We start from the raw sequence: 10,597 nt of genomic DNA on the forward strand, positions 1-10,597 counted from the left end.
CCACCCAGAGCTCGGCATGCGTTCAGGAGATCTGCTTTATTTGAAATTCTCATCCAGCCAGGTGTGTAGCAGCACCCTAGTATGGGGGACACAACCCTTGAAAGCTGTCTCCAGTTCCACATCTGAGGCCAGCAGTCCTCCTAAAATAGCATCAGCCAGGAAAGAGGCTACTTTTTCACTCTGTGATCTTCTCTCCGATCAAAGCGAAACCTCATTCTGAAAGCCACCTGCTTCCAAGCACAGAACCCAAAATGCTCACCTCTCCCCACTGCCCCACAAGCACATGCACATGTGCACTTTCAGTGTTTTTTATTGTTGCCTAGTTCCACCAAGTTCAGAACCTACTGACAAGATCATTTTAATGCAGTGTGGATTGCACTGTCCAGGTATAATCATTTTCAGTGCTGTCAGTTTAACGTGGAAGACATCACTGCAAACAGGAAAGTTAGGAAAATAATTTTTTTAGGAAAATGTTAGGAACTTCATTTTTTAACATAGGCTTATGTTTGACTTCCAGTGACTTGAGTGTCAGAAATCTGCTACACAGCTGCCCTGTAACTGCTACCATGCTCAAGGCATGACTCATAATGACGGTCCAAAATGTTCACTGTACTGCTTTAGGGATTTTTGTTGTTGTTGTTGTTTTTTCCTCTCTCTCAGATCAGAAGGGAACATTACAGTCATCTAGCCTGAGCCCCTGTAAAATGCCAAGCCAACACCTAGTAATTCCTCTAGTAAGCGTATTATGTTTGCTGTTTTGCCCCAGACGCAGAACTGTTCGAGACTCCAGGCTTACTTTAAAGCTACAACAATTGCTCAAAGAGTGGCAGAATGTAATCTCGAGCATGTAAATGAGCAGACATGCTGCCTCTATTTCTCATTCTTCCTAACAGGTGTATAATCTGAGAAGACACAGGCATTCAGCCTTCCTTTGGGATATATGAAGATGTCGATAGAAAATAAAAGTGCTCCTTTACCTTTCTTTACAGGGCCTGCCTACATGTCTATTCAGGCAAGCTAATACCTTTCAAATCACTTGCGCTGTGAATACAGCCAGTAAATGACTTCCTCTGCGGTCCTTTTGCCTTAAATAAGATCTAGCACACTTGAAGCAAATTCTGCTCCTCACCTCAGGCCGTTTCCTTCTGCTCTCAGTTCATTTAACCCTTCAAGCCTATGCGTGGACCTTCAGTGCGAACCACCACCTGAACAGGCTTTCATCGTCTCTGGGATCCCCGTCTGGCCCCATCTCCAGCCCCTTCCCTGCAGCCTCTCCACAGCCATTTTTCCGGATCCCACTGAGGAGGAACAGCAACTATTTTTAGGCTGCCTCTGCATGCTAAGCACAGAGGAATGTGGCTGAGAGCAGGGCTTGCCGGGAAGAGAGGAGATGGTCTGAGGGTAGGCGCCTACCGCAGTCCCACCGGCGCTGCGGTGCAGCGCTGCCCACAGCCAGGCACGCCGTCAACAGCGGACGGAGCTCATTAGGACTCTACCTGCAGCTTCCCAGGGCTCAGCCGGCGCTACGGTCCTGGGGAACCGAGCGGGCAGAGCTGGGCTGCCTACCCTGGCTGTATCCCTGCTACCGCGCACTGATCTCTGACCGCAGCGTCGTCCCGTCTGCCCCCTTTTTCCGAGCACCAGGCCCCTCGCAACGCTGGACGTTAGCGGGACTTTGGCCCGCGGGACGTACCAGCGCGCACCTGCCCCAAAGCCAGCGCAGCCTCCTCAGCGCCGAAGCAGGGTCCCCGGGTCTAGCCCTGCCTCCGCCCGACCGCCGAGGCCGGGCCTGCCGGCCCCAGCCGACCGGCTGTTGCGGGGAGCCCCGCAGGACGCCGTCGCTGCCGGGACCCGAGGCCGGCGACAGGCGAGAGCCGCGGCCCCGCCGCGTCTCCTCACAGCGGCGCGGGCAGCGCGCGGGGAGCGCGCGGGCAGCCCAGCCCAGCCCGCGCCAGGGCAGGCCGGCGCCACCCGCCGGAGCACAGGCCCCGCCCCCCGCCGAGGTCAGCGCGGCCGCAGGACCCCCCAGTCTCCAAGCCCTCCCCCGCCTTATGTAACGGGCGGGCGCCGCCATTGGCCGGCGGGGCCGGGTCGCGCGCCGGCAGGGCCGGGCAGCGCGGGCGCCGGGGCGGGGCCGCGCATGCGCAGAGCCGGCACCACCCCCCCTGTCCGCCTGTTCCTCCTCCTTCTCCTCCTCCTCTCGGGCAGGCGGCGGCGGCGGCGGCTGCTGCGGGGCCGCGCGGAGCCTTCTCCACCCGCTCGCCAGGGCCGCCCAGGCCGGACTCCCAGGCCGGGTGAGCGCCGGCCCCGGCCCCGGCCCCTCGGGCGGCGGGGCGGCCGCGCCGGCTGCGGGGCGGGGATCGCGGGGGTCGCGGTGCGTGGGGGAACGGGCCCGGGCCCGGCCGCGGCGCGGCGGAGCAGGCCCGCCCCGGGGGGAAGGGGGCGGCCCGGCGCCCGAGGCGCGCTCCGCTGCCGGCTCTGCCGCGGGCCGCCTCCCCGCGGCTGGGGCTCCGCGGCCGGGGCCCGCTTCCGTCCTCGGCCCCTTCCCGCCGGGCACGTGGTGGGGCTGGCCGGGCTGCGGCCGCCCCCCGCCCCGCGAGGCCCTGCCGGGGGGCCGCCGCCTCCCGCTGCCCCCCTCGCGTCGCAGGCCGGGCCCGGTGCGGGGGCTTCCCTCGCAGTGCTGCCGGGCGAAGGCCGAGGTTGCCGCTCCTCCGGCCCGAGCCCTTCGCCGCCTGGCCGGGGAAGCCAGGGCACCTCAGGCTGCTCTTGGTTTCTGGACGTGACAGAAGAAACAGCTGTCGGCGTCCGGTTTTAGGACTTGAAACTCTCTGCTCAGGTTCTGCTTGCTTACGAGGAAACGACCCTGTGTGAGGCATTAACGTACCGCAGGCTGCAGCCTCGCTGCCCTGTGATGCCCGTGCCGTTGCTGTTATGATTTGGCAGCAAATTTTTCTGTGGTGGTAGGCTTCCTATGTGCGCACGCATTTTTATTTCAAAACAGCAGGCTGCTTTGCTGGACTTTCTGAGGGTGTGCCTGATAGGAAAAACAACGCTTATCTGTGTTGTGCAACTGAAATGCAGATTTAGCCTTGTAGATGAACTCATCGTTCTTATAAACGAACTTTGGGATTATTTTTGTCACTCTTTTAGAATACCGATAGTCCAAATGATCTTACTTTTCCGGTAATCAAGTATTCACTCTGTGCTTCAACTGTATTAGTGTAATTTGTAGTATTTAAACTTTTGGATTTTTGGTCTCGGGCATCATATGGAGGTTGATATTTTTAAGCAGATGTTTTTGTTCGTGTTTTCTTGTTTGTGTCTTAAGTAAAACCAGCAGTTGCCAAACGCATACAAGTTCAGTGTGGTTGGCTCTTGCAATGCACTACTTAACAAGCTCTTATCAAGGGACTAAAATACAAAGTCGTATGCAGACATTTTACGAAAATAATTCTTTCTTATTACATCTGAGTGTTTTCTGTCAGCAGCCCCCAACTTCTGGAGGATTATTGTAATACTAGTAAAATAGAACCAAAATAAAACCTACAGTTCCTTCTAGTGTATGTAAAGCTATTTGCAATATCTTTTTTTTTTTCTTAATGGGAATTCAGTGTTCTCGTCGAGCCATGCTGTACGTAAACAGTGTGAGGCCCTGGCTGGGATGTTTCAGAGTAACTGTAGCATACAGTGAAACTTAGCTGGGTATTTTTAGTCTTATTAACATACAATGCTGTATCTTATGGAAACTGTTGAATGCCATGTGTTTCTGTATGCTTGTTAATAGAATTTGTGTTTCCTTGCGTTCAATTTTGTTAGCCCTGTGGACTTATAAATTCTCCTTTAGAGAAGCTGATGGGGGAAGAGGAGGGAACACTGAAGGTGTAGTATAATACTTCTGCAGAGGGTTACATGGTGGTGTTATATACCATGAAAGAACTGGACTGTGGCCTGAGAGGTGCCTCTCAATCCGCAAGAACTGTTTTGGGTCTCAGGACCTTTTTTCTGCTCGGTGTTAAGCACTGTGATGCTGCATGTCCAGAAATTCTTGCAATACTAGTGAATTTTCAGATGTTGTTGATGTTTACTAGAAACTTAATTCTCATAATGGTTTTAAGGGCTTTTCATCCATATTTACTGGAGGTCAGTCTTTGTTTGGATAGGCCTTTCTCCCTCTTGCAGTGTAAGGCCGTCTGTCCTTGTGGGAAGGACTGCATGACAGACCTGTTGTAGCCTGGCAGTGTGTCTCATGAGTACCAAACTCACAGCAAATGCCCAGGTTGCGTAGAGGGGCTATGACCAAGCAGCCCCCCTCCTGGGAACATTAGACTTTACTAGTTGTCCTGAAAACGATGGACTTCGCTAGCTGTGCGGTGCTTGTATAGTAAGTCTTGTGCTTCTGTGAGAGCTGCACAACTGGATTGTGCGTGGGCCATGAGGGATTGTGAGAAAGATAATAGCAGAAAGTGGGCTGCTGGCTTATATAACCGTGCTCTGAAGCCTTCTCTGTCGGTGTGCCCAAATCCTGCCTGGCGTCTGCTCTGGGGGTGGGGTGCAAGCTGAACTGGGTGTCCTAGTGGGCTGCATGCAGGTGGAGCGTTGCCATTCTAAAATATGCTGTTTTGCTGCTCCCTGAAATGTGATTTTTTTTTTTTTTTTTTAATCTCATTTCTTCTTGTGGTGGACCTTCTAATGGCATATGGCAATAGTGTTTGCTTCCTTTATGCTCCTGTGTTATCCAGAGTAATGGCTTCTGATGGGGGCAATTTTACATCTTTTTAAGAAGTACGTATGCATGTAAAGTCATCCTGAAAATCAAAAAGAATGGCCAGCTGTAAAAATAGCCTTGAATAAAGAGGGGTGACCTATTGTTCTTGGCGTTCCCAACTCCAAAGCAGCTCACAAGCACGTACAGCAGAAGATAGTAATACAGCTTGGGTAATACTTTGATTTGCCTTTCTTGGAACCTGTTTCAAGTTCTAGAAATAAAGGTTGAGTCTTAAGCTTTAAGAAAAAAAAACAACAACAAAACCCCTAAATTTTACTGTACCTGTGGAAAAAGAAAATAAGTTTCTATTAACTGTAAAGGAAACTTTAATTATAACTGTAAAGGAAACTAAAAAGTTTGGCTATTGCAAACACTTTTAAAAGGAGACCTTGGAGCTTTGCAGAGGGAGAAACCTTTGAATGGCCTAATAATTCTGGGTGTATTTTAAGAACGATGCTAAAACCAAGGAGTCTTTACATAGTAAAGAGCTTGAACAGATGTCTGTTGTATATGAGTTATGGGAGTTGTAGGCCTTATGGACAGAGCGCATGACTGCATTATGCTCATGGTTACGGCTTCTGAGTCAGCTAGCAGCAGTGATTTCTCACATTTGTAGACTAAATGTCTTCTTTTTGTTTGTAGATATGGCTCGTGGACAGCAGAAGATTCAGTCACAGCAGAAAAATGCCAAAAAGCAAGCTGAGCAAAAAAAGAAACAAGGACATGATCAGAAGGCTGCAGCCAAGGCTGCCTTGATATATACCTGCACCGTCTGTAGGGTAAGAGGAATAGAAGACAAAATATTTTTGTAGGCTTTCAGCCTAGAGCAGAATTTTTAGAAGAGTATTTAGTGGAAACTGAAATACTTCTTAAGGGGCTGTCTAGCTTGTTGCTATAAGCATTTGCATCTGTTATGTGACTTGCTTACAGATTACTCAGGTGTACCGATAATTGGGATACAAGAAAATCTGATGAACGGATCTGGTTTGGGTAGTTACCTTGCCTTTTACAGGGGTCTGCATGTGCTGCTAGTATGACGTATAAAATGTAAAAAGTGTGAGGTGATGGTTGGACTTGATGATCTTGAAGGTCTTTTCCAACCTAAATGATTCTATGAGATCGCTTCCTGTTTAATCTCCAAATGGAAACATCTTTTCTTTGTGATGGAATTGGCCCACCTTAGAATCACTGGTTATCGATGTTAAAATAGAGAGGAAAAGTAGTGGTGCCAAAAGCATTAGTGTAAGTTTGATATGCAGTAACTTCTACTAGAATAAATTACTTGACAGGAGAACAGAAATGTGAGTGCTAATCAGATTATACTTTCCTTCTGGCTGGTTTTCCTGAATGTGCTTGTTTTGGAGCTGAAGGATCAACTTGCCATTTTCACTTAAATGGTCAGTCCCGGAATAGATTTGTCACTTTGAATGTCTTATTTAAGATTCCAAATTAAGGGCTGCTCGCTTAAGTACTTGTAAGTAGCTCCTCTTGTGAAATCAGGATGTAGCAGCAATCAGTTTGGGGAGTTGATGCCTGCAACTGTGTCGTAGCAATGGTCTGAGATAGACTGATTCTCTACTTGGCACAAGCTATGCCACATAACTCTTTGGCCTATTGATAAGCAAAAGAAATAGCTTTAATAAAGATTCGATTCTGAAGAGGATAAATGTTTATCTTTTAGGTGTTGAAAAAGAAAATGGTAAAGAGGTAGGTTTTCCACTGAACAAGCATGTGAAGTGTAAAATCTGGAGGGAGTTTTCTAGTGAGAATAATACCATTGATGAACATGCCAAAACAGTGTGATACTAGTGCTTAAAAGCACCTCTCTGCAAATCTGAGGTTAAATATTCCCTCTTAATCTGCAGGTAAATTAATGGTGCTTCTGTCACCAGAGCAGTGTCATTGAGGAGACAGTCTGCTTCAGGAAAAAGAAAATAAAACATAGGGGGGAACAGGTTTTGTAGTATTATTTAACTCTTGTACTGTGCATAAAGTTAAATGTCTCTCTTTAATCAGACACAAATGCCGGATCCCAAGACCTTCAAACAGCACTTTGAAAGCAAGCATCCTAAGACTCCACTTCCTCCAGAATTGGCTGATGTTCAGGCGTAAAGTTGTCTACAGGTCGTTACCTTAATTTTTCAATGATTGTCTGAGGTGTATTATGAATTAGGTTTTTTTTACCACTACCAACTGGGACCTAAAAACTTGCTTTGTTTCCTTTAATATGAAAATTAACTATAGGTTAAAGTTATACCCCTGAACTGTTACACAGGAGAAGCAAGCTAATACTTACATAGGTGAAATGGCTGTTGCATTTCACTGTGCGTGGAGGTTGTTTTAAAAGGGATTAATGTTATTTCAAATGGTCATCCTTAGAGTTGTAGGAATACTTTATTATTTAGTTCTTGCTTTGAAATGTGAGGTTTGCTTTGAACAAAATACATATAATAAATACAATCCGTCTGTTGCTACAAAACATGTAATGGAAATAGTTGTTTAGTGTATTTCCAACAATTGAGCCTTTTTGTTCCTGAAGCTATGCAAGTGAATGCAGATTTTTCTGCATTCAAATATAAAACTTAACCTCTGTGTTAACTTCATACGAGATTTCCCAATAGCCAGTTGTTAGGCTGTAACTGAAAGTGGTTATAATAAAAGGCTGAAATGAGGTAAAAAGCAGTATTATGGCATTTCATTCACGCAAAGATAAACAGCATTGTGTAACGGTTCAGCTTAACTGAGTTATTCTTGTTTTTTATAGGTGAAATCATGGCACCTATTGACTCTTCTACTGTCAGACCTTACATAACAAACCTGCAGCTGCTTTTCTAAAACTGTTGATCAGCAAAAATGAAGGGGCTACAGAAACATTCATATTTTTATGCTGTTCCCTCTTGGGCTTCATGCAAAGACAATTCTGTGTAAATGTACAGTTGTGCCCTATTTGGAAATCCTGAAAAATCAGTCCATACTTGTTATAAAAAATTTTTTACAATTGTAATTATATTGATGTTCATATTGTGTAAAATAACTCATTTAATAAAGTAGTACTTTGATTTTACAATATCACAGATTAAATCCTTGTAGAAGTTCTGTTTCAACTTTCTGCATTATCTGCCTTATAAAAAAGACAAAGTGGAATTTTCCCCATCCTGCCAAAACATGAGCAGTATCATTCCACTGAAAGTAATGTACATTACAGTAAATTAAGATTAAGTGAAAAGGGAAGCTGCTCAGATTTACTGTTCAGTGTGCTGCCCGCTTGAGCCCAGTCACTAGTGGTCAGGTTGTTGGCTCAGGGCGCAGCAGACTTCCTAGAAGCTGCATGAGAATCGTGAGACTTCCTTCTACATTTTTGTCCTATGTATTGGAGTCTAATACTGCAAGCCATTTCGAATGGGATTTCTTTACTGTGAGGAATCATGTTCCTTGAAGTCATGCACTGGAGAGACCCTGGTTATGCTTGTTGTCCTTTATATTCGGTAGATGACTGAGGAAGCTGAGAGGTGGCAGGATTGAATGCTTCTGGGTACGCTGGCTTCAAAAATGCTCGCAAATATTAGGTTAAAGCAACTCTGCTCTTAGTTGAAAAATTGTTTTGAAAAGATTTTTAATGATATTTTGAGCAGTCAACCACGCATGTTCCTCCTCAAATGTGTCTGGTTATTTCAGTAGCATATTTCAAGAAATATGCAAAATAGCTAGCCATTAATAACCTTTCTTCACAACCAGCTTAAAATAAGCCTGTTGGAAAAGAGCCAAAGTAACTAAAATAATATGGCTACTTTAAGAGTTCAGATGTGATTAAAGTTGCATTGATAACAAAAAGCTGGATAATAACACTCTGGCCAAGAACATTTGAGCAGCTAAACATAATTACCCTTAAAGTGTTCTGGGCTCAGTTCTAATCCCAGATGTACAGCACAGAAGTAGTGGGGAAACATCTGAATTGTGCTAGAAGGTCTGCTATACAAACTCCCATCTTTGGCATTTGGAGGGGGCTTATTTAAGAGCCTTAGTTTTGACCTTGCAGTAAGAAGCAATACTAGAATTGCTGTGATTTACTGAGGTTACAACGGATGTAAAAATTCTGGCAGTCCAAGTAACCCTTGCTATGCAGCAGGACTGTACATCTGACCTTCAAATGGCTTCCTAAAATCTAGGACCATAGTCTCAAAGACTCATTCACTTAAAAGAATGCACTTGGTATTTTATTATATAAAGTCAAAGCCTTTGTCTTCGTCCACTCGTTTGCTCTTTATTGAACTACTTCTGTGAGACTAGCTTCCTGTCCTCTTTGCTGTGACAGTATCTCTGTAAATACTTACTTTGGCATAAAGTTTCTCTGTATTATAGTCACTTCAGGATAACCTGTATACCACTTAACTTTTATAGATAATGTTGTTCTCTGAGAGTGATCCACTACTGCACTTGTACACCTGACATCAGAATGTAATGCTTCATTTATTTTTCTTTAATGTTATCAATACATATATCCTGACAAACTGGCTCCCACAAGGCAAGAAATCTGCTCTCGACTTTTGTGCTGTATGGGGGGGAGGTACTTAAATGTTCTGATGCTGTAGTTTGTCTAAAAATACGCTGAGTGCAAATGGATAAAGATGTTCTTGCACTGATTGGTATTTGGTAATCTGGTTTTACTTTGGAAAATGTTCTGGGATGTATCCCTATAGCTTGGTCCTGAGGTGAAGTATATGTTCTACTCCTTCAATTCAGATTGTGTAGCATTAAATAAAAAGATTTTGTTTCATAAACAATCTCTCTTAATGAGCACTGAAGAGCTGGAAAGCTGCATCACTAGTGGGATGGTTAACTTCAGTTAGAATTGTATTTTCAAAACTATGATGCTCAAGTTGAAAATACCCTATGAAATGATGGGGGGTTTATGTATTAGAAGGGAAGGGTGATCCTCAGTTCAATAAGATCCCTAGCTGCAGTAGCTGCAATCTCAATTACAAAAATAAATGAAAGCTGTGACTGAATTGTTACAAAGGCTTTGTAAGTATAGGGGGAATGCTATACTAAATGTGGGAATTGTCCTTATTTAGAATATCTGCAATACTCCTACCTAAAAAGTCAGAGGAAGGACTAGGAGTTCTCCATCATCTCTTCCTGATCTGAAGGATAGCACGCTGTTACCTGGCTAAAGACACAGTTGTGCATTGTAATGTGTCTGATTAAAGAGAATTAAAAAAATAAAATATAAAATGTCCTATTTCCTGCCTGCTTTTAGAAACAAGTATTACTGCACTTACAAAATTAATATCCTGACTGTGGACAGTCCTGGAACTTGAAGCTGTCTAACTTTACAAGAAAGAAAAATAGGCGTGGAAAGTTTCCCATGTTCCCTTGAGAAAGATTCATCCCTGTGCAGGGACAGCATTTAGGTAAAGGGTTTTTATGTTGTTGGAATGGGCATCGACTGTCATGGATACTTGTGGAGCAACTTTAAAGAGTGATTGTGTATTTTCAGAAGCCCACATCTCTTCTGGGAATCTCTTTTAAGTGGCACCTGAAATTGCATTTTAAGCAGGGCTTAAAATGTTCTGAAAAATGTCTCATTTTAGATCCCAGAGTAAAAGTTAGCATGTGTGATTGTGATGAGGCCATCTTGGGGACTACTGAGTAATCAAGAACAGTTTTGCAATTTGTGTTACTCAGGCTTACCTAGGCTAGTTTCTGTGCCTCTACTTTACCTGTCTCTAAGGGTTTCTTGATAACAAAAAGCTGTGTGAAAAATCTGAAATAGAAGTCGAAGGCAGTTGCTGTGTAGCCTTAAGGAAATAGTTGGCTTTATGCAGTGCTCTT

General features: G+C 45.0%; 1 protein-coding gene across 1 annotated transcript; it reads left to right on the forward strand.

Annotated features, from left to right (window-relative positions):
* The first annotated feature begins 2,159 nt into the window (after nucleotides 1–2,159).
* Nucleotides 2,160–9,543, forward strand: ZNF706 (zinc finger protein 706). Its single transcript, XM_030011889.1, has 4 exons — nucleotides 2,160–2,294; nucleotides 5,408–5,544; nucleotides 6,782–6,889; nucleotides 7,530–9,543. The coding sequence occupies exons 2-3, from the start codon at nucleotides 5,410–5,412 to the stop codon at nucleotides 6,875–6,877; spliced, it is 231 nt and encodes a 76-aa protein (XP_029867749.1). The 5' UTR covers nucleotides 2,160–2,294; nucleotides 5,408–5,409; the 3' UTR covers nucleotides 6,878–6,889; nucleotides 7,530–9,543.
* The last annotated feature ends 1,054 nt before the right edge of the window (nucleotides 9,544–10,597 follow it).

This window comes from Aquila chrysaetos, chromosome 4, assembly GCF_900496995.4.
Source record: "Aquila chrysaetos chrysaetos chromosome 4, bAquChr1.4, whole genome shotgun sequence".
In the NCBI taxonomy this organism is placed as follows: domain Eukaryota; kingdom Metazoa; phylum Chordata; class Aves; order Accipitriformes; family Accipitridae; genus Aquila; species Aquila chrysaetos.